Here is a 25,138-nt window from a genome sequence, read left to right as displayed (position 1 = left end):
CGCTCCAAGACTGTGGAAGATGGGGCAGAGGCTGGAGTCTGGACAGAGGAACAAAGATGTGATGTGGCTTGGGGTAGCCTTTGTGCACCAGCACAGGGTCAGCCAGAATTTCAGTCTACCACTGGGAATATTCAGTACTTCCTTCAGTTATATAAAATATTGGCATAGAAGCCCAGGCACGCATGGGGAAAAATATGTGGATTCGAAACAATACTTTCAGTGTCTGTGAGTGCTTTACCCAGGAAGAACTTTGTTTTATAGCAGTACCATGTGTGCCTCATACTGCTGCTACTGCTGAGCCTCTTTCAGCACAGTTGAGCTCTTTATACCAATCCTTCATGACTTCTTTGCCTTCTGAACCAGTAAGAATTATCTCCAAATCGTAAGCTTGTGACAGAGGTATCATTTATGAAAATCTGTTCTCTTTTCCACAAGCCCTCAGGAATACAGGCTAGATTAGTTTAAAATATGTGTGGATGATGGATAGAAAAGTGTAAACCTAAGCTTAGGGAATGGTATCATCTTCATGCACAGTGCAAGCTGTATGCTTGTTTAGCTTCCCTGCTTATTTTAGGCTCATAGTTACGTGTTGGAATTGCGTTGAATGGTGAGACAAACTAAAAATAGTTATGGATTCTCCCAAGTGACTTTTCCAGTCACTTGTGACTCAGAGACTGGAACAGACTGTCTGAAGAACTAATGAGTTCTTCTCAGTAGTAGGAAGTGGGTAAAACTTTTGAAATGGATAGAAATTACCTAAAATTTTTTTTGAGATCTGTCGAAACAGAGCAGCTTCGGTTCATTGATGCTTAGGGTTTGTGAAAGGGAGGAGCATCTTGAGAAACTGTAGCTGGCTAGGAAACAGTTTGTGCAATGCTATGAGTGTTGAAACTATCTGAAGCACTATTAGATGATCAGAGAAATCAAGGTTTATTAGCCATAGAAGAACTCTGTTTCTGCTTGGCTTAGGACTTTGCAGAGCAGTCATATTTTCTGATACATAGCTCCAAAGTTACGCAGATCTTACACCACTAGGAGCCCCATGTGGCAGTTGCTTTTCCTCACTGGCCAGTTTCTACAATGATCTGGACATTAACCAAATTATCATTGATTCTTCAAGCTTTAATTCACCATAGAGGCAGTGGGAGCAGCAGCTTTAATCATTGCCAGTTTTTACTGACAGAACTACAAACCACAGTTGCCAGATGACTCAGAGTTTGGCATCCTTATTTTTGCTCATGGTTTTTATATGGAAATTTGAAAAAGTTATGACCACAGAGATCGTGATTTTTCAGTAGAGTGAAAATGCTGTAGCACCACACCTAAACTAAAAGTGGGCTTTAGTCCATCTTCCCCCTCCTTTTTTTTTCTTCTTTGTTTTATATACTTTTAATTTACTACTGTTAATTGACACCTATTCTGGGGGGGGGGGTGAAAGGGCCAGTTCACGATGGCATGTCAGCTCTCACATTAGTGGAGTCTTGCCTTGACACACACGAGCTGCTGGGATGTGTCCTTGAGGCTTGTGACCTTGCAGAGGAACACTGGGTGTTAGGTAATGTGGCCTCACTGCTCAAATGCTCTGTTTCTGAGATCATAAGGGGAGGTGCAGGACCAGCCTTGATTCCTCTCAGTTCTTTTTGGAGAGAGGAGAGTAGTAAAACTGAGGCACAAGGCAGGAAGAAGAGTTGAGTGCAAATTGGTTTAAGTGACTCTCCATAACAGCCACACTAGGCAACTTCAGTAAGTGGCTTCTCTGTCTTTGAAGCAGCAGTCCCAGCTCTAGGAAAGGAATTGAGCAGCTGTAATTATAAAGTAAAACTGAATAGCTGTGATTCTGAAGTAAAATGGTCCTTCCCAGAGCATGTTCACCTGGGATGCGGGTTGAGAAACCAGCACTGTGTGAAGACATAACATGAATTCTCTAAGGTTTAAGGGCAACCACTTGGAGGAGACATATGTACTCTCTAGTTGAAAGATTTTTGAGCTTCTGGGAACTGCAGCAAGATCTGTATATCATCTAACTAGAGGCAGTTGAAAGAGCTAATTGCAGTTTTGAAAACAGCTGAGCTGCTGCAGCAGAGGGAGTTGTGCAGAATTCCCTGTTTGTGCATCTTGCTGGCCTTTGTGAAGTGTCAGGCCAAGAGTTGCTTCTGGAAACAGAACTCAGTGGACTCTGACTGACCAATCAGGAATGGTCGATCTCGTACTAATCCTGCCAGTGCCCCAGCCAGGGGAGTGCAAGACAGACTGAAAGACACATGTTCACATAGCGTAAGCCTGGGCCTGCATCTGAAAGGTGGGAGGGACTTGCTTAGATAATTTACTGTTTTGACACAGCCAAATACCATACAGGCAAGGACTGTTTCTCTCCCCTTGGAACATGGGAAAATTTGTCACAAGACCCTCTGCAGACAGTAGTGTGAAAATAGACTCCTAAAGTTGCACAACAACTGAGCAGTCTCTTTTAAACTGTTTGGCCACTCTTCTTTATGCTGTTCATGTGTCACCCTAAAATGAGGCTCAAAGCCCAAGTGGTGCTACCCCCTATAGGGGTGATATGCAGAGGCGCACTGTAACTTTGCCAAGTTGCCCTGGTGCTAAAAGCTCCACTTCATGAGGGAGGCTGGCTTTCTCTGGGGCAGAGGATGCTCCCAGCTGCTCACACATCTCTTGACAGACGTCGAAGCTTCGCATGCAGCAAGTGCTGAGCTGCCGCAGGTTGCGCATTACAGTTTGATGTTTAAACAGTGAAATGGTGCTGCTTTTAATTTGTTGCTGAGATATTTCAGGAGGCACCTGGGGTTTATCTGTGAAAAAGGGGCAGAGAAGATGGCTGGGATGATGCCTTGCCAGCCCTCCCTGTGCAAAGAGGTGACCCTCTGATGAGTCAGAGCCCTGACATTGTGGAGTAGCCTGCTAACCTGTTAGTAGTCACACTGTGAAGCTATACTGAGTAACTCTGTACTTCAGAAACATCATTGACTTGTGTGTCAGTATGATTAAGAGCACACTGGAAAAACTTTGGAAAGCTTGGAGGAAGCCGTCAGTGCCTGTGCATTCAGCATGTATCCCCACTGCGGAGTGACTGGGTTACCAGCCAAAGTGACAGCAACCACAAGGCCACAGCCTGGGCCACAGGATAAGCCAGCTATCTTGAGCTGAAAGCTAAGCAGCAGTGAGCGTTTGGGTTAGAGGTTTATATGCTGTCAGGAGAGAAAGTTAGATTAGGGAAGGTCTATTCACTCCATATTGAGGATTCACACTTCGGCACATTTGGATTGTTTGCTGCAGTGCCTATTTATATCAGCATTTGCTTTGAAAGGGTTACTAAGTGCAGCTGTTGTGCACTTCTCTTGTGCTTTATGCACTTCCATTTTATACCTAATTGACAGGTTTAGATGTATGTTTTTAATGTCTGTATCTCAGAAATACATTTAAGCTTTCTTTACCATGCAAAATGGAAGAAAATTGCCAAAGTCGAGAATATAACTAGTACCTTGTAAGCTTCTGAAAATTAGTATCCTTATTAATAAAAAGCATGGTAAGTATATTCTTGATGGGGGGGGATATTGACCTCAGAAATTATTGCAAGATTAATTTAAATATTTCAATGGGGAAATAGACACTTGTTTGGAATAACACAGACATCACTAACTTTGGCCTCATTCATCTTATCTGTGTTACCATCTTCAGTATCTGGGCAGCAGAATCTGTCATAACTTGGCAATTTTCAGTAAGTGGTCATAAATATTAAACATAAGTTGGCAGGAAATGGAGGCTTTTTAATAGGAAATAATTATAGAAATCACAGTCATACTTTTTGTCTTTCTTTAAAAGAGTAATTAGAAAGGTATTTGAGATAATTTATACAGCTTTTGAAAAAGTGGACTAGCATGATTTTATGACGAAGAATATAGGGAATAGGTGCCGATGGCCATTTACTACCTTGAAAATATACTCACTCATTCCTGTGACATACTGTTCTCTTCTGTTTCTTTCTCCTGCTTTTCCGGTTGACACAGGGAAAGATAATAATGTCACCTAATTTACTCATGCCTGTGTAGAGAGCCATTGCAATGCATAGACACTATTTAAGTTCAGCTAAGAGCTCCAGCGAACCTTCAGTGTCTCAGCAAGAAGTTGACCCAAGAAGACTGAAAAAAACCATTGTACTAGAAGTGAGCATCATATAGTATCACTAACTAGAGTGTTCTTTACCTGACTATTCCAGTGTGGCAAAGCACTTCCTGGCCTTTCCAAGCAAGAAGACTGCTGTGGAACCGTGGGTACTTCCTGGGGTTTTAACAAATGCCAAAAATGTCCCAAGAAGCCGTGTAAGTGTTATTTTGTTGTTATTCTCTGGATCACTTTATGGCTTTTTTTTCCATCAAGTAATATTTTTCCTTTTTTGGAAAAAAAAAAAAAAGGAACATAATAGAAAGAATATATTATGGTTTGATTAGGGACAGGTTGCAGAAACTGGAATTCTGCATGCCAGCAGAGTTACAATATGCAGGCACTCAGTGCAGCCAGCAAAGTTAATGTTGTTGGGTTTTTTCCCCTTTCTCCTCCTTTAAGTCAGTGATGCATTGTTGTGTTTTCTCAATGCAGGAAGGATAATCACATTGAATCATCTTGCCTCTTCCAGATGGATTTGTTTTTTTAAAAGTTTGCACTGAAATGTTAAATTATGGAGGCGCCAGTTACTGCTTGGAGAGAATGCAGTGACCTCTTGGGACTGCAGATGAACTTTCAAATTCAGAGCCAAGTTTTCTAAGCTCTAAATTGTCAGTTACATTTTTTTGCTCTGTTTTTGAAATATCTTCCTCCACAATTAGGCAATGACAAAGACTTTCTTCACCATTTTGTTATGATTTGACTTTATATTATAATGGAAAGAAATTTCAAATTATTTGCATGATAGGTGAAGCTAGTCTTTTAAAATTTTTGTGAATTACATTCTTGTTGCACAGGAATAGTAATATTTCTCTGTCGTATCATATTTTCATCACTAAATGAAAGATGAGAAAAGATCATGTGATCTCTGTTTTGTAGATGGAATGGATCTCCATTTAGTGGGCCAAAAACAGTGCAGGGAGTTGCAGTCATTCTTATCTAGGTCTTCTAGGCCTCTGTTACTTGTACCAATAGCAACACTGGAAACGTGTTCAGTATTTGATATTTTTGGAAGCATATTTATATCCACAAGTCTTAATGTGGATGTAAATACAATTCCAGCAAAAAACCTGCTGTTACTCCTACTTCTCTGACTCCTCCTTCCACAGGAGAGTCTGATATAAATTTATGCTAACTCAGTCTGATCTGTTAGTTTATGAAGCATTTAAATTTTGTGGTTTGGAGTATGTTTATCTTCTGATGTGCTTTTAAAAGAGAGCCTACTTGGAGTCTTTGAGGGTGATAGTTAATAAAAGACTTTGGTATCCTTTAGCACATAAGTACAGTTTCTAATGGAGATGTGCATTCTGTATTGGTGTATGAATTGTGAAATATGGCCTGATTTTATAGCTTTCTCCAAAGAAGTAACAACTTAACTACAACTGAAAGTCTTGTTCATCAGAAGCATGTGGGCATCTGGAAAGTTGCTTAGTGGATGTAGGTGTGACATGAGAAAAATCACAATAGGCTGAAAGGTGCTTCAAACAAAACCTGGTTGGAACTACTAATACAAATTTTTGGTGCCTCGTTCGAAGGGAAGCCCATTTGCTAGTTCTTCATAGCTCAGGTAAAACACTGGTCATCTCAGCCTGGAATCCACAAAGGACAACATTGGGACACTGGGACAAACCATGTCAAAAATCCTGGTCCCCAGATGTTTCCTAGCTGGGTACAGAGAAGTGCCTGAACTCGCCCTAAAACCTCTCCTGAAGGGAAGTCCACCACCCTTTTTTCAAAGCACTGAGTAAGAGTAATTTCTTTTAAATGCTAATGAGATGAGCACTGTCCTTTTATAATAAAGCTTAATGGCTAGTACACTTGCTCGAGATAGGACAATTCACAGTTCCTTTATCTGCCAGAAGAATTTCTAATCTACATTTTATACCTATGAGGAGATACCCTAACCAGTGAAACATAGAAGCAATTCTTGGAACAGTCCTGGGAGCCCGGTCTCTTTCCCAGTGTCCTTAATTACTTATGGTATGAGTCATGCTCACTCCTGCTTTCTGGCTCAATCTGGAATTGTGTTTTAGGATGTAACTGTATGATTTCAAGAGGAGACAGAGAATGTTGCCACTTGGAATAATCCTGTCCTTGCGATTAAAGCATTCCTGGAAAGTAAGGGTTTGTGTCTCCTAGACATAATGGGATACATTTCTCATCTTTCTCGGGAGCTCTCACTGTACATTAGTGTTTTAAGAAGGGAGGATGAGATGAGGGCACTGTCCGTTTTCTCCAGGTTAAAATACATTGTCATCTACCACTACATTATATCAACAGTATGATTTGGTAGGTGTATGCTTAAAGAACATTAACTGAATCTGTCAGGAAGCTTTGGTAGAGGTATATGTATTTTCTTAGTCTAGATTTGATTTAGGAATGAGTTAAGCATGATGCTGTTCAATCATGCCATGACTTATGGCAATTCTGCTTGGGTACAAATAGTGAATTTTCAGATTTCTAAGAACTTAAGGTGATAAATTTAGTGTTGCAGGAATTTGTGATCTTACAACATCTTAGAGTTTTATAGATGTTCAGTTTGAACTTAGGCACACAACTTGAACTTTCAAATCTGTTTTGGATCTGGGCCTAAGTGTCCTTAGGGCATAGCTGTCAAAATAAGCCTCATGTCAGTATCAAAGTGTCATGCTTTTGTAGAGCAAACAATTTCCAAAGATAAATGTAAATTTATGATAAGATTTAAGGGAAGTGTGGAGTGGCTGCTTAAGGATTTATATTTCATCAAGTTTTTGTTTTGTTGTGGTTTTTTTTACCATAATAAGAATATGTCAGTGACAAAAAGAGTATGCATGTATATGTTTATATATATATTTATTTATATATATGTTATTGGATGGAAAAACTTGAGTCAAATTATTAGTAAGTTATCAGTTCAGTGGTGTCCATGGTAGTGTCTCAGCAGGCAAAGCTAGTCCCATATTAGTCCCATGTAATTTTGACCTGTTCTGATACTTCACTAAATTGGTATTACCATTTTTATTGTAGACTTCTTGGAAGCAACCAGACTTCCTTTTGCTTTTATGGTTTTATGCTTCATAAACTTTGTTTAAGATTGACCTGGTTATGTAAAAATATGTAATCAGGTCACACTTAACGTGATCTTCTGCAAAACCCACTTCAGAAAAATATTTAAGCATATACTTCAGTCTCATTAGCAAGCACTTTTCTTCTCTCTTCAGCCAACTACTTAAGGATGTACATAAGTTTGTGTGTGTCTTGTTCCCACGGACTTAAATAGGGCTTTGTCACTTCATAAAGATGTACTTATGTATTTTGGGTAATAGCCAGTGCTGAGTCAGGGCTTCTGTCTGGTTGCAAAGTCAAGTGCTTTGGCCTGAGACAGCTCCCATGTCGCATGTATGTTTACAGGTTATTCAGTATTACTGAAAATGAAAAGAAATTTTGGAGCAGATCTCCATTTTTGAGGGCTTCTACAAAAGACGACTTTTAAGACAAAGTGCATTTCTGTGTTATGTGGGGAATGTTATGATTGTTCAGGCTTCTTGCTAACAGTTAATAATTACAAACAGGTTGTCTAAGTGAGTAAAGGGTAAGTAATGTAGGACTTCATCCAGCTCCCACATGGATCACTAGCCATCACTGAACAAGCTCTTTACTGAGACCTGCTTACGTTGCTGCTCTTTGTAGAAGGAAGAAAACAGCTGCTAGTAAGCCACTGTTTCCTGTTCAATGTGGGAGTAGGAGGATGAGGAGGGAGGGAGAGGTTAAAATCTCTGACCTCATTCCACCACTGCATGTTCTAGAGCAACTGGAAGGGAAAATGCATTGCAGCACTGGAAAAGGCCTGGCATAGCTTATGGGCTGGTCTCCATCTACAACTGGAAGAGCTCTGCTCTTTCTCTGTTTTCCTGCGCCAGGTTGTACTGCAGGGTACCATTCCTGCCCAAAAAAAGAGAGATTCTCTTGGGTTTAGTGTGAATTGAATCAGGTCTGTAATGGCAAACAGACAAGTTAGGACATAATCAGTGCAATTATGAATCTGACTGTGCCAACATGGATGTTAGGAGTTTCACTGACATTTTTGGGCAACAGGAATGTGCTTTTGAAAATCTCACCTTAAATTTCAACTGTTTTTATACTAACATTGTAAAAAGATTGGAGCTGCCTTGAAAATAAATGTGTAGCTGCCACTTCATGCTGAGAGAGATAAAATTTTCAAATTTTAGTTTGTGTTAAAATGGTTGTAGTCAATGCAAAGATGGAAAAGTATGTATTCAAAACTGTAAGAACATTGTTGCTGTATCTTGACCCATACTATTTTTGTGTTTAACCATTTTATCACTTTAAGCAATCTCTAAGGAGAATCTTAGTGTTCTAATTAAGCAATTTTTTAAATAGTTCACAGCAATTTGAAATAAAACTATCTCACTCCAAAAACTGCTACTCGAGATCATCACTTAAATTTTTCCAAAGATAGGAAAAGCTTTAGAACTAATGAAAATAATTCCCCCCGCCCCCCCCCCCCCCCTTATAGTCAACCAGTTACCAGTTTTAAAATAAGCTACAGGGATAAGTGTGCAATTCAGGTATTATATGTGAAGTGAAGCCAGTTGAAAATATTATCTCACTCAGTTGTTCTGTCTTACTTGACAGTTTATATACAATAAAGATGGAAAGTAATGTGTTTGATAATTTTTTTTTTTGACCTGCTGAACATTTAGAACACTTTTAAAGGAAAACAAAAGATCCGACCAAATGTAAGGTGTCTCTGTTGTAGCATTCAAATTATGAAAAACTCTCTTGACTCTTATTAAAGGCACTTGTTTGATCATAGTGCCAAAAGTTTAGTCCTATATGTTTAATAAATTACTGGGCTTTGCCGAGAGGTTAGCTCTTATTGCATAACCATACAAAGAAGTTACTGCTCTCATTCATGTTATAACAGTTTAAGAATCAATAAACAGTTTGCTGTAGTCTCAAAGGCAACCTTAAGTGGAGGAAAGAAACAATAAATAGAAATAAAAGCTAGTTAACTGAACACTTCCTATTTTGGCAAAATTGAATTCAGTCTGTATTTTGCAGTGGTGTTATGTCCTTGACAGTTTAAACTGATCAGCCAATAAGTGACACAGTCTTTCAAAATTCAGCAACTTTGTTAGGTAAATCACAAATGTGCCTTTTTCTTGTTTCTGCCTTGTTTTAAAAGTTTATTTGCATCCATTTCTTCTGTATTTCAAATATATATTTTTTTAATTCAGTATGGCAGGAGAAATAGTACCCAAGAATTTTGCTTAACATTGAAGATACTTCTGCTTTCTAAAGCTGCTTTCAGTTTTAAAACCACTGAGTTTCCACCATGAATCTTCAACTTTATCTTTTCCCAGCATGATATTTGTAGCTGGTTTGGGAAAGTAATTATTTGAATATTTGAGAACAACTAGGATGAAAGATAATGTCCCGATTTCAAAGACTTCTTTTTTGGAAAACATACAAATTTGACTGCATAGCTGAAGACTTGAGTGGTATACCTGTGGAAAGAAATGGAATTAAGGTTACATGTACAACCTTTAATTTTAATTTCTTGACCCTTATGCTTAACCATACCCATAAAAACTTACAATGATTTTTTTTTAATGGTTACATAATAATTTGGATGTCAGGCTCTCTAAATAAGGGTATAAATCAGCAGTATTTAACTGACATCATTTTTTTCTTCAGCTTACCATGGATACAGTCCTATGATGGAATGCCCACAAGGCTACAAGAGGATCAATGCTACATTTTGTCAAGGTACGGTAGTGCCCACAATTGATGATATTTATTTTGAGTACCAGTTTTCTGTGACAGATTCTTTGATATTTAGGACTTTGATGAATGAATCCAGTACACTGTATTGTATTTGGGAAAAAATGTTGAGGCTACTTTGAACTCTTTCAAAATACTGGCAACTCCTTAGAGTGTTATTTTGCTCTGGGGCAAAAAAAAAACTTTTAAAACATTTATGTATATTCTCGTTTTCTTTGGTGATGTATAAAAATGACTTTGTAAGGATTCATTTACTTTGTTTTTCAGCAGAAATACATTGTTCTGTCTGTTCTTTTGCTAAACAGTGAACCTGCAGACTTACTTGGTTAAGTCAAATTAAACTAGCAATAGTGAATAATTTCTATAATCATGAAAGTATAGAGTAATCAGAGAATAATTCTTCTGAACTTAAGAGGTTAGACACAACGCTACTGAGAACAGCCAGATAATGTCACTGGCAAGTGGAAATGAAAAATGATGCATACCTGGGTGCCATGTAAAGCGGTGAGCCACATACTTCAAGAATGTGCATAGTGCAGGTGAGGATGTATGGAGTTAGACACTGTATAATTTGTGTTATTCCAAGATTATGCCGTCTAACTCGTGGCTGTAAGCATAGAAATTATCAAAACCTACAGGGCTGTGGGATCTGCATGATCATGCAGCTGCACAGAAAGGCTTGGGGCTTTTAGATTCTGCTGTCCTATGGTGTCTTTATCTGACAAAGCTGAACAGATGAACATAGACATATGCTCGTTCTTTCTGTGCATCTTGGAGTATTGAACAGAGGTGCCAGATGAGGATGTAGGAAAGAGCTTAATTGCTTGTCTGACTTGCTTGGCACATTTCAAGTAAACAAGAAAAAGGAGCTCTGAGAAGATGTGAGCAATCATGCAGTGGTGCTCTGGAGAGAGATGTGGGAAGGAAGGGAAGAATGAGTTCAAGTGAGTCTGACACTGATCTGTGGTTAAGTTTGTTAGTCATTGTTGACACTGCAAGGGTGAAAGAGGTCCCAACAAATAGTAGTAGTGGTGGAGAGAAGGAGAAGATGAAAGAGTAATTGGTGTTAAAGAATATTTAGGCACTTTGGAGATAAAGTTAATTTTATTTAACTGCAAACTTTCAGTTAGCACATTGATGAAGGAACGTGGCTGGCTGCTGCACATAAAGAAATTATTTTACCAACCAAAAAAATACAGTTTATAGAGCACTAAACACAAACACCTGCTGCTTCCACTGCTGAGGGAGGTGTGAGCTGCTATCAGAAAGTACAGCCACTTTAACCTGTCTGCTGCTCAATTCTCTACCTACTGGTTTAACAGTTTGCAGGGTAGCGGCATTTGGAGGATTGTGAGAGAAAATTGGGTTGGGTCAAAATAGTAAAAAACTAAATGGAGGAGAGCTGCAAATTGCATCTCAAAAGCTTGTTCCCTGATCTGAAGTGAAAGACTGTAGAGTCTTCTTAATAGATAAAAGGGATGGGGAGATGTTGATGGCAACTTACTGATGAGAACTGCTAAGTGAAAAGGTGAAGGTGGTGAGTGTAAGGCGTAGATGGGCCTCCTTTTCACGTTTCAAATTAAACATGCAGGTGGTGTGTGTATTTCAGCAAGATGTTTCTAGTCATTTTGAAAGAGATTGTCTGATTCTGCATATTAGTTATGAGGTTTTTCAGAGTCTGCAAAAGAGAGGATTTCTAACTTAGAGCACAGAAAGTGTCTGGAAGATGCCGCGATGCATTAGTACCATCGTGCATCCCTCTGAATGTGGTCCAGGAGAGACAGGAGCTTTTGATATCTCCAGTAGTTGTGCGCAAACCCTGGTGCATACACAATGGTTTCCTAGAGAGCAGCAACCCAGCAGGCATTTAAAGGTGATTAGGGCGTTCACTTTTTTTCAAGGGGTTGTACCTAGGTGTTGGCAAACCTTATTTCATGGAAACTAAGGTCCTTAATCAGGGGATACAGACAGTTAAAAATTGGTCTGGTGCTTGTAAAGGTTGCCAGAAGTAGACGAGGAAGTTGTTTTGCTGAACAGTGACAGGTTGATAGAGAGCAAGAACATATGACTCTGGGTAGGAGCATAAGAGGGAGCTAAGTCCTGCCATGGTAGTGTGCAGAAATAGATGCGTACCTGGTAGGCTAGTCATTGTTTGTTGTACTGGGTTTTGATAGTTTTTCCTCTGACAAATTTTTGTACTACATAACTAATACTGCAAGAAATATGAGCCTTTAAATAGTTTGGTTTATTACTGCTATCATTATTGCAGAAGAGAGCAAGCTGTAGACTCTAAATATAACTTGGAGTTGGTGCATGGAAACTTACAACCTAGAGTTTAATCAGACAATGGGAGTCGGATTATCCCACCAGGAAGTAGGCTGTTGGTGCATTGAGGATGGGGACAACTCTTAACTTTATGGAGAGGACAGAGGTGGCAACTCCTGCAGGTTCCCCTTACTGTCTTATTGAGACTTGGGCGGCTTCTCTGTAATTTGCTCACCAACACACTCCAAAAAGGAGGTACAAGTAAGGAAGGAACTGGGAGAAGGATACCCATGAAACAAAGCCAGGATGAAATTTAGTCCTACTGCAGTAAGTAACAAGATTACCATTTTCCTTCAGACGGTCAGGATTTCGACCTCTGTTTGAACAGTCATCAGGAAAGCTGGCTTCATATGTGAAAGCTGCTGGCAGGGTGCATTTCAGTCCTGAAATGGTCATTAGCATGTGCTTCTCAATGGGTCAGGCAAAAGTGTCCTATTTTGTGTTTATCTGAAGCAGATGTGCTTTTCTAGAAGAGGAGAGGGCTAATGAAGAAACAGCTAGCCACATCACAAACACAGAGCAAAGCAACAGCAATATCTGTGAAAACTGTTTAAGGTGCTGGCAGAGGAGTATTCATAATTCATGTAACAATGCTTACAATTATATTGGAAAGGAGCGGCATAGCATGTCCGTATGCAAGTATACATTTTAATTAGATTATTCTTTGCTGAAAGAGTGTGCATGCTGTGTCCATGCTCAGAAACAGCCAGCGTTGCCAGACCAAATAGTAATGGGGATATATTTCTGAATCCCTGCCTGCTGCTAAAACAGATTGCTATTTTCACCTAGATATCATCCAACTTTCACTGCCTTTGAAAACTCAGGCCTAAAAGCCTAATTAACTTTTTGTTTTACATTGTTTTTTCAGTCAAAAGCCTCCTTAGTTTACAAAGCCTTTGTAGTATTAGTGTGATTAATAACCAGATCCTGATTCTTTTTTCAAGTGAGTGAACTAATGTAATGAAACATTCTTCTCTCTAATGTGTATGTAGGACAACAAAGAACCATCTGTGGGTATGCTAATTCTAACAGTTTAGTGTAATTGTTATGAAGAAAGCTTTTTCCCCCTCAGTAATTATCTTTTCAATGGGGTGATTTATTACATGTACACACATGGATGCCCCAAGGCTGTCATTAAAGCCAAAATACAGCTTATCAGGGTTGCAACTTCTTTGTCAGAATCCACATGCAAGGCTAATTTTTGGTTCCCTGTTTAGAATTATACTTACTGTTTCCTCCTCCTGCTAATGGTTTTCTTGGAAAATTGAAGTAGAATGAAAAAAACAGCTGGTGAAAAATGTTGGATTAATTTTTCAGGAAACTAACATATTGCCAATAAAACACTTCAAAAATCTTATCTTGAAGAACTGGAAAAATACCTGAACACTTGTTGTTTTTCAATGAAGTAAAAAGTTGTGCATGGAAGTTCTTGAAAAGTCCCCATATGCTTAAAATCAAATGTATATGAGTTTGCAGAAACTAGTACTTGTATGTTGATGGATCAAATTCTGTAATCATGTGCTCTGGGGACTTCAAGCCTTTTTCCCTTGGCTTCATCATGATTTAAAATAAATTTTGAAGGTATATTCTGCCCTCCCATATTTGTCCCTAAAATACAGTAATAAATTTGTTTTCTCTGCATGTTGTATATATAATTATGTAATAAGAGAGCTTCGCTTCATAAGAAATGCTATTTAGTGTTACTTAGCTACTAAGTTAACAACCTTCTTTCAAAGAAGTTCTTTTATGATGATCATACTGAGAAATAAATATATCTCCAGAAACTGGGCTGGGTTGCTGTTTGGACATTGATTATGTGTTTGAAAAGTGTGGCTCTGCAAACTTGTGTTCCAGTAAATTCCATGCAGAAGCACAAAATGAGTTGGATTGATTTATGCTGCTGCTACTCTGTTAGCTCACAGAAATCAGTGGGTCATTTCCTAGAACAAGCAACTGGTTTTTCTATAATTTTTAAAAAAATACATATTGCAGTAGTTTCATTAGCAACCAAACCTTGTTGTTCTCACTAATCAGGTTATTATTGAAACAGTCAACTCTGATGGAGGCAGTAAAATCTGGATGTTATATTTTTCTTAGAACTGAGGATATTAATAGGGTTTAACAATACAGTTATAGCAGAAACAGTTGGAACAGTATTTTCAGTGATGTTAGTAGGTACAGCTGTAATTGATTTTCATAAAGAAAATAAAAAAATGATACCTGCATATTGAGCCAGTTTGGAGATCATTCAGTCAGATGGCACTCCCAATAAAGCCTAGTGTATACCTACCAGAATGAGTCAAATTTTCACAAATGAGGTAAATTATATACTCCAGTCTTAATTTGAAATATGAGAAATTGTGCATATTAAAGCACTTTCTGCATGAAAACATCTGTCAAGGCAGATATTACTAAATAACATTTAATGACTGACCACTAGGTCATTTCTAATTAAGAAGTTGCCCAGTACTTTGAGAAATTCTAATTGGAATATAATTCATCTAGAAGGCTTGCTTTGCTTAAATGCAGCAAAGTGTCTTAAGTGTGTGTAGTTCTTATTGAAATGCAAGTTGCTCTCTTTGCATCAAAAGGAGATAAGTATTTTCCATTCAGTTTTATTACTTAGTCATTTACACAAAGTTAGTCAGTTTTTGAAAAGCATAGAAATCTGATTTCAGAGTTAAGTGCAGAAGTCCTCCTTCAGAAATTTACACTTCCATGGTGCTTAGGCCTGGAACCAGCTGTGGGCTGCTGATGTTGAGATTGCTTGTGTCCTCCAGCTACAGGCATTTGGGTCAGAGGAGATGAGAAGGGCTGCAGTACTTTCTAGCCACAAGTTTATTCTGAATCTTTCAGTGCAGCTACTAGGGCTGTGGTGGTCTGACTAGGCTTTCTGCTCCTACAAGTTGCCTTTCTTGGTCCAATTTTCGTAAGAACCTTCTGGATATCATGACTGTCCTAGCTGGAAGCTGTTGCATATTTTGGTTTTATGCCTTGTCATCTGTGTCATCTGTTGTCTAAAAATTGTGAAATTATAAGTTGTTTCTTCTGTTTATGCATGTAATATGACTTTGGAAATCTGAATTTATTGTCTTTTGAGACATTTATTCATGTAATCAAAAATCATCTACCAAATGTAAAATAGAAAATGCCTTGTATAGAAATGAGATCCATTGTTTCAAAAGCAGGATTATTATTTTAATTAATACTAAATCACTTCTTAGTTCTTCAGTCTTGTTTATGAATATTTTAATTGTCTTTTAGTTACTTCAACATAATATAGTAGAAAAACCAAGCCCTGATCCAATTTTGATAGTTGACACTATCATTTCAAAGTTATCAGTGCTCCTGAAAAGAAATTTGACTGCATTCATTCCATGAATGGTAGCAATGTTTTCTTTCAGAAAACAAATTAAAGACTATTTTTGTTTACACTTGCATTGTTCAAAATTCTTGTAGTGAACCCTGACTTTTTTGAACTCACAGACTGTTTTTCTTGAGCAAAAATATTTTCTTTTAAAATGAATAGATAGATTTAAATAACATCCTGTCGGCAGATTGCAGCTTTGACCAGAACACATTAATAAACATGTTTATACAGTTCTAGAATTTTGTTTTTAAGTTAAATGTTTAAATGTGGTTAAGTACTCCAAGCTGTGATGATTCTGATGAGCATAAATTCAGTGCATTAAGCATGGAGATGAAAGAATGAATTTCATTTTATAGGAATGTTTCAAATTCCAGTATGTCTGTGGCCAAATATGGGCCTCACTTGCTATCTGAAAAGGGTAGAGAGTGGACTTGCTGCATGTGTCCAAATGAGCTACAAGGCTGAAGGCAGAGAAGACAGCTTTACACCACCTTAGTGTTTCCTGCAATTCTGCATTAGGCCAGCTGGGCCTGGGTGGTCTGAAGAGCTGTTATAATGGTTAACACAGCCAAAACACAGCGAACTTCTCTTCCGAAATACTCTTTCAGCTGGAGGCTGCCAAAGGGAAACACTACAGAGCTGATATTCCAACCATCGGCTTTTGTAGGCTGGTCTATAGCAGAACAGCTCTCTGCTGATCAGCTAGTCTTTCTGCAACACTTTGCTTGGCTATAGTGGGTATCAAAGCTCTTCAGGTTGTGTTGACCTGTGAATGAGTAGAAGACCAGTACGCTGTGAAGCATTTTCATATTTGCTTGCTGAGGAATCTAGTAAAGTATTTCAGTAAATGGGCAAATTAAAGGAGGTTACAGTAGCTTTATGATGCAGTAAATCACTCAGCATGTTTCACAGTAACCAAGCAAAGCATATTCTTTCATCAGTAAGTGACAGGTACAGTTCTTGTTATAAGTAGGCACAGAAATTTTCCTAGGATTGGATGTTTACACTTGGCATGGTTTATTATCCTTGGAGAAAGGATACTCAGGCTACGTTATGGCATTATTAATCCTGAAATAAAGCTGAAATGATTCACTTCCTGAATGTGATTGAATTAGGCATGACATTGCTCAAGGAATGGTAGGAGAACATTGCATGTAGGTTTCCAGCAGAAAATCAAAGTAGTGTAGAACAGCAGCTAATGCAGCCCCAAAGACTGTTTTAATCTATTTTTAAAAGCTATAGTAGAATTGGAGAATGAAAGCAGAACATTGGAAGGTAATACCTTCTGCAGCATGTCCTCCCCTCCAGCACAGAGTTCTTCCATGCATCGTCATACAGTGGAGAGAGAAAAAGACTCTACTACATTGTACCCTTCTGTACACAAATACCTCTACATTATCCAGAGGGAAACCTTTCATTAGCTATATAAATGCTTTGTCACTTAAATTTAAGTACCTTAGAACATAATTTGATCCCATATCTAACTTTTCGCCTTTTAAAGTTTTGATTCATGTATTACTTTTTACGTCATCACAATTCCCCAGTGTGCAATGCATGTAAGAGAGCTGAACAAGTAAATCAATACTTAAGTAAAAAATCATAATATAGATTGAGATATTGAACAACCACTGGGGTTTTGGATCTTTAAGCAAGGAGAACTGTTTAGAGAAAACTAACAAATAAGGATTAAGTTGTTTTTTCAGAAGTCTTCTTTTTTTTATTTCTTCTGGACTATTCAGTCCTTCCCTAAATCACAGTTATTAGAAGAAAATACGTTGTTATATTAACTGTTGACTGCACTTAGACTTAATGAAATTTAATTTAGTATTGTGACATTCAGCCCATGCAACTGCAGGGGTGTGTGTGTGGTCATGAGTCAAAACTGAGGTCAGTTCTTCATCTGATTCTTTTAACTATTTGTGGAACAAGATTCTGGTAAAGTGCTTTCAAAACACAGTTGTGTTTTGGGGTATTTCTAATGCAAAACCTTGAAGACTGCCTTACCCTGGACAAAAATCCAAGTAAAATTTCATCATGAACGTTCTCAGAAAACAAGGAGAAAAAACCATGAGTAAAGTAAATTTTTATTTTGATATCTGAGCTATCCATTCATTTCCATCTTCTATCTACTAATTAATGTATGTAAAGTTCTTTGAAGGTGAAGTTGGTTTTGGACTTAGTGAAACTATATGTCGTGGTTTCAGCCCAGCCGGTAACAAAGGACCACGCAGCCGCTCGCTCACTCCTCCGCCCCCCTCCGGTGGGATGGGGAGGAGACGGAGGAGAGAAAAAGAAAAAAGAAACTGGAACCTCTAGGGTTGAGATAAAGGCAGTTTACTGGGACAAACACAAAAAGATTACAACAACAACAACGGCACTAATGAAAAAGTATACAAAAAGAGTGATGCACAGTGGCACAGTGCAACTGCTCACCACCCGGGACCCGACGCTCTGCCACTTCTCCCACCGAAAACTGAGACCACCCCCCGGCCCGCTCGCCATTTATATACTGAGCATGATGACACATGGTATGGAATAGCTCCTTGGCTAGTCCAGGTCAGCTGCCCCGGTTATGCCCCCACCTCCCAGGTTCCTGTAAAAATTAACTCTATCCCAGCTGAACCCAGGACACTATATTATAATTATCATGGTTTATAACAAGTTTAATATTAGTATGTGTTTTCTTGTTTAAAGGAATACTATCTTAATGTTGTTCCCATCTTCCTCCTTCACTTCTGTTTGGTTTTGGAGGGTTGGGGCTTTTTTTTTTTTTGTCATGAAGATTACTTTGTTCGTAGTCGCAATCTTCACATGAGCAGACAAGCATTCAGCTAGGAAATAGTTGTTTTAGCTTGTTTTTTCCCCAGGAAATTCAGTGGCAGTGAGTCATTAACACATTGCATTTTCTGAGAGCAGGTTGACCTGACACCCAGTAGACCTGTAAAAATCTGTGGGAAGGTATCACACACTGACTGTTGTTGTTTTAAGAGAGCCTGTTTTAAGTCCTTCTTAGTGGGAAAGATTGTGGGATAGATTAGCAGCGGTTTGGTTACAGTGTCTGAGTTGTTCGAAGCTGGGAGTGCTGTGGTGGCTCTGGAGGAGAGTGTGGTAGCTGACCTCGCCATATATCAAGCTGTGTGCTTAGAAGAGGGTATGGGAGGAGCTGAGACACAGCAGTCTCATCTGTACAGTACTGAAACACCACTGTCAAGACCCTGGTTACGGCAAAGTTTCTGTGCATTTGGATGAACTTGTGAGAGCCGAGTCACCAACAGGGCTTCTGGGATGGCATGTGGTTTCCACTGCCATCTCAACAAATCCAAAGTAAGAATAAAGCTTTCATTTCTTGTCAAACTTTCATGGAGACAGAATACCAAATCTAGGAGCACAGTGTGTCAAGGACCAGTTGCATATATTTGGCAAGTATAATACTAAAGAGTAACAGCAAAGGGTCAGGCTGTGAGCCAGTGCAGGATGATGATGCTTCTTTCATACCAGTGGGGTTACACCAGTTTATTACCATTGAGAAGGGTCAAGTTGTTCACATTTATCAAGCACCATCTATTACAAAATCAAGGCATTATTTACCAGTTCTTTATAAATCATAAATAACAGCACCTACTATGAGAGTTTGCTGTGGAGCCATGCAAGGTGCTGTGTGGAAAAGCTCCTTGCTTAACCTTTTTTTTCTGTATTGATAACACAGGGGCTTTTTACCAGTGGAACTTCATTACTCTGTTTTCCTTGAAAATTGAATTTAATATTTAGTTGGTCTTTAGAAAGCTTTATTTACATATTTATGGTTTTATAGAACTGCTACATAGTCCCTTAAAATATTTCCTCTGTGTAGATGAAGAGGTTTAATGAAATCACTCTACAAGCATATCAAAAGTTCATACTTCTGAACAACAAAAGATTATTCAGATTACTTCAAAGTAGCTTTTTCTCTAGTTTTTACAATGGAGCAAATTAATTATTATTGCTATACTAATTTAAAACTGAAATATTTTTTGTGTTCATATACAAGAAACAGAGGGCTAAAAAGAAAAAAAGAGTCTGTAAATCTTGAATCAGATTTCTTTTCCAACTGCCTGAACAAATTGATTCCAGTGCAATTTGCACAGCTGGGCAGGCTGGCAGGTGGTAGGAAACATTTTGAGTAGGTGGCCTTTTACCACAGTCTGAAATAAAGTGAAGTAGGTAGTAAATCTGGAAGGGTTGGTTGTTGGGGTTTTTTACCCAAAGTTGTTAAATAAACACTGTTCTTACATGTATGTATGTATATTTCTTTTGAAAATTTGAAGGTGGGTTTTTTATCAACTTTTGGCTTGCTTCTGTTGAATCCCTAGATAGGCTTGTGTAATTCAGCATTGAGCATCAGCTCAGTAATTCTATGAGCTCATTGAGAAGACATGACTTGGAAAAGAGGCATTAAAAATACACTATAATTAAGTTATGCTGAAGCATCAGAACATGCACAGTAAAGTTAACTTTAAAAACTGACAAATTCAGCCAGAGGAATATATGTGTGGTGGGTTGACCCTGGCTGGATGCCGGATGCCTACCAAAGCTGCTTTATCACTCCCTTCCTCAGCTGGACAGGGGAGAGAAAATATAATGAAAGGCTTGTGGGCTGAGATAAGGACAGGGGAGAGATCACTCACCAATTACCGTCATGGGCAAAACAGACTCAACTTGGGGAAAATTAATTTAATTTATTACCAGTTCAATCAAGTAAGATAATAAGAAATAAAACGAAATCTTAACAGTCCCCCCCTACCTTTCATCCCAGGCTCAACTTCACTCCTGATTTTCTCAACCTCCTCCTCCTGGTAGCACAGGGGCACGGGGAATGGGGGTTGGGGTCAGTTTGCCACATGTTGTCTCTGCTGCTCCTTACTCTTCCCCTAACTCCAGCGTGGGGTACTTCCCATGGGAGACAGTCCTCCATGAACTTCTCCAACATGAGTCCTTCCCATGGGCTGCAGTTCTTCACAGACTGCTCCAACATGGGTCCCTTCCACAGGGTGCAGTCCTTCATGCACAGGCTGCTCCAGCATGAGTCCCCTGCAGGGTCACAAGTCCTGCGATAAAACCTGCTCCAGCGTGGGCTACTTTCTCCATGGGTTTGCAGGTCCTGCCAGGAGCCTGCTCCAGCATGGGGTTCCCATGGGGTCACAGCCTCCTTCGGGCATCCACCTGCTCCGGCATGGGGTCCTCCGCGGGCTGCAGGTGGATATCTGCTCCACCGTGGACCTCCATGGGCTGCCGGGGGACAGCCTGCCTCACCGTGGTCTTCCCCATGGGCTGCAGGGGAATCTCTGCTCCGGCGCCTGGAGCATCTCCTCCCCCTCCTTCTTCACTGACCTGGAGGTCTGCAGGGTTGTTTCTCTCACGTGTTCTCCCTCCTCCCTCCTCTCTCTGGCTGCAGTTTCTGTGTCACAGCAACTTTTTTTCCCTTCTTAAATATGTCATCCCAGAGGTGCTACCACTGCCACTGATTGGCTCGGCCTTGGCCAGCAGTGGGTCCCTCTTGGAGCCGGCTGGCATTGGCTCTGTCGGACATAGGGGAAGCTTCCAGCAGCTTCTCACAGAAGCCACCCCTGTTGCCCCTGCTACCAAAACCTTTCCATACGGACCCAATACAATCCATATCAGAAACTCTAGAAGGACCATTCATTGGTATTTACATACATATAAGCCAGTAGTTAAATGTAGCAGTGACCACATTAAATAGCAATAACAGAGTACAGGTGAATGGGGTGTTGTATTTTTAAATACGAGACGTACAAGAACAGTTCATCTGGAAAGAGATTTCATACAGGGGTAGTAATGACAGCATCTGTGAATGTTTCCTGCAGAACAGTTGAATCATTTGGAAAGAAAGATGACTGGGTATTGATAAATTATAGGAAGATCCCATCTACCTGCAAGTTAGCTACTTCAGTAAATAATGCCATGAACCTTCACTATTAGTAGGCAAAACTCCAAAACAGGATTTTCCCAGTATCACCGATATCTGATACATTCCTATGCTAGTTTTTCTCAGCAGCGACATAACAAATTCAATTGATTTTAAATTTCACAATTACAGTTTATCTGTATAAAGACTTAAATATAAGCTATTAAAAAAATTTTCCTTATAAAATCCAACAGTTTTGCTACTAAGTGTTCAAGGTCACTCAGCTAGTTGAAGTCTGTAACCTGTGACTAGAATTTAAGTGCAAAGCCAGATTTTTGTACCCCCTTCTGCAGAACAGAATTTTTTTTTCATTTCACTGTCAATATGTATATATATATGCATTTCAGTTCAGTAGCTAAGTTATTCAAAGTTAAAAAACTGCTTGAGAATTATAACAATAGACACCATTTGTATCTTCTACAACATACAGAGTTCTACAAACTTAAAAGATATGGTTCAATTGAGTAGTACAGATAATACTAGTGTTGTGAATAAAATTATTAAATTCAAGTTAGAAAGCAGGTTTCATAAATGTTTTTTCTCTTCTGATCTAACTCTGCAGGGTTTTACTTTTTGTTTTTTACATGCCTATATACTTTCAGTATTCACATACTAAAATTTATCCATATATAGATTTTTAATCTTCCTCAAAATGAAGCTTGATGCAAACAATGAGTAAAACCGTCATCTACTAGATGAAAAATGCATCATTAATCATTTTAAACATTGAAAGTATGAATGCTCTTATGTTAAACTATATAATTACTTACCTTGCTTAAATACATGTAGAATGGTAGAGTTATTCTCCTAGATAGGAAGCAAAAGTGCCAAATTTTTCATAAAGGTGACATATAAGCAAATAGCAATGTATTTTAATGGCTAACAAACAACACTTGGTCTTTCCTTGAAAATAAGAACTATAAAATCAGTCAAATTAATATTTAAAATAAGTTGCTTTTTTCACTGATTTAAAATTTAAATGCTGTCTTCATTAAACAAAGCATTTCTGCTCATTCTACATGGATATATTCTGGATATATTCCAGAAAAAGTGACAAGAGAAGGTGGTATGTTATGTATGTCCTCTGGGAGATATTTTCTATTTTTTTTCCCAGTAATATAGGTTAATTTTCCTGTAAATAAAAATGTATACTTTAAACTTGTAAAGGGAGAAAGTTGTTTAAATATGTCCGGCTATTACAATGTAGACAGTGAGCAATTATTTTTACTATATGTGCCAATGTCAACACCAATGAGTAACTAATATTAAACGATAAAAACAAAAGTTAGATTAGAATAAAAGAGCACAGTCTTTGTTAAAAATATTTATCTTAATTTGTATTTTTTTTATATTCTCTTTCTTCCATCTCTTAATTTCTCCTTTACTTTTCCTCTTCCTTCAAATCTATATGTGCTTTCTGCACGTGTGTGTCTGTAATTTGTGTATTTGTGTAATTGCGTTGAGGATTTTTGTTTTGAAATGAATCTGGATATCAAGATTTTTCCTGTATTTGGAGTAAAGCATACTGTCTCTTCCTCTAACTTGTTTCCAATGACAGAGTTAGTGCTTCATCAAAGCAAGTAGAATTGTTCCATGGTTTAGTATTTGAGGACTGATCTGACAACCCAAATTGCCAACAGGTAGAAAATTCAATAGTGGGTTCTTGAGTGTTTCAGTATTTGCTTTCTATTAGCTTCTAGGTGTTTCATAGTCTTCTCTTCCGTTATGTTCCTTGTCGTGCCTGATGTTTGAAAGTGGAGGGTTAGTAGTATGTCCTTTCCTACTGACAACTTTGCAACAACATCAATATGTTTCTATTTAGGGATGTTTCAGTAATGTCTTTAGTTTGCTAGCTGTTAAGATTCAAGTTCATTCTTCACAATAGTCACAGAAGATAATGGTATTGAAACAACAATGATCTTCCTTTTGGGATCAGTTGGCACTCTGTAGATGCCTTCAATCATATTTTGAGATTTCAGGGCAAAAGAAAGAATATGGTCAGACTAAGCAACTGAAGAAACTGTCTAAAAAATGTCACCAAGTGAATCAGAACAAGTCTAGCTTACTAATATATTCTGTGTTAGTGCAATCTTTAAGTAAGATATTCCTGCACTTATATGGGACATGTTCCTGCTCAAAGATTGGATGGGTCAAAAGGTAGACTGCTGTAGGAGAATATTTCAGCAGGTTTTTGTGCTCTTTTCTTATACCATTCTCCTTTTTAAATAGTCCATTCCCTCTGAGGTCAGAAAGTCATGTAGTCTGAGAATTTCACTTGAAAATTCCTTTGAGGCAGAGCTGATCCTTTGTAATTCATGTGGTTTCCATCACATTTTATTCAAACTTCTAGGATAGAAATTATCACCCTTTGTCACATGTGGCTAAGTCCATAGAGGTGAAATTGATCCAGGTGGTGTCAAGGTACTAGATTAGGTATAGCATTGGAAGAGCTGAGGGATAAGCTCAACACTGAATATTTGGAAAAAATCACAGCTGATATGGCAACTGCTAGAGCCTGCTGTACTGTGAGCTTAAGTTGTGTGCTCCTGTGTACTGGGACAGGTAGCCAAACTTGTGGAGAAAAATTAAGAAGAAGGTAGGAAAATAAAACATTCTTTCTGTAGGTTTCCAAAAGCAAACTCCAGCACATCTGTTATATTTCACATATTCAACTTCTTACCCTCATTGGTTGTGTTGAATCAGGAGCAATATATAATGAGATCAAATAAAATGATGAAAGTTTTATAAAAACTAAGAGGAAAGGTAATAAATATTATATATTTTAGATAAAATTATTACTAATACCTGATTTTCAAGGAGCTAGCTGGAATATCTGACTTCCACTTGAAGCTTGTTTACCCAGCAAGGTAGGCATTTTTCCCTAGCTTCGGGAAAGGGAGGGAAAATCTTATGTAGGAATAATGTGCATGAACACTTTAAAGTAGGTCTATATCAATGTGCTGTCTCTATTTTTCTGAAAGAGGAGACATGACGATTTATGATGGGGACAATTATAGGTTAGGGTGGGGTATTTAATTATTTCTTTTTATTATTTTAAGTTTTTGATTATCAGTGCAAGCTATATTGTTACTGCCTCCTGAAATAATATCCTAGTTTGACTGACTTAGTGACTGACTTAGTTACAGATGGTATACAGATTGCTGAACAGGTCCTATTCTAAGAGTAAGTGAATTATAAATACAACCCCAAGTGTGATAAAGGTCTGAGGCTCAATGCTTGGGGCATAGGAGAATAATTCAGTGACACCCTGAAAGGGACACTGATGCAAGTAGCCTATTGACAGCAAACTTTATCAAAGCAGTTGTTAATTATTACAAAGTTGTATTCCCATGGATATAATCCTTTTTGCCCCACATCACGTGTGTTCTGTGCTTCCTGAAGCGTATTCTTGCTATTAAGATGGGGTAAGGTCTTTAGGCTAGGGATGGTATTTTTGCATTGTGCTTCTTCCAGTGCAATGAAGCTTCAGGCACTACTGAATACAAATACTAATA

General features: G+C 38.4%; 1 protein-coding gene across 8 annotated transcripts in view; it reads left to right on the top strand.

Annotated features, from left to right (window-relative positions):
* The window catches only part of LTBP1 (latent transforming growth factor beta binding protein 1), a 205,088-nt gene that overhangs the window by 103,794 nt on the left and 76,156 nt on the right, over window positions 1-25,138 (top strand). For all 8 annotated transcript variants that reach the window (XM_049830887.1, XM_049830886.1, XM_049830883.1 and 5 more), the window contains 2 exons: window positions 4,235-4,337; window positions 9,880-9,951. In XM_049830887.1, the coding sequence (XP_049686844.1) occupies window positions 4,235-4,337; window positions 9,880-9,951 (175 nt within the window). The remainder of the gene's footprint in view (window positions 1-4,234; window positions 4,338-9,879; window positions 9,952-25,138) is intronic.

The sequence above is a fragment of the Accipiter gentilis genome, chromosome 28 (assembly GCF_929443795.1).
Source record: "Accipiter gentilis chromosome 28, bAccGen1.1, whole genome shotgun sequence".
Classification (NCBI taxonomy): Eukaryota; Metazoa; Chordata; class Aves; order Accipitriformes; family Accipitridae; genus Astur; species Astur gentilis.
This window is presented reverse-complemented; position numbering and strand designations above follow the sequence as displayed.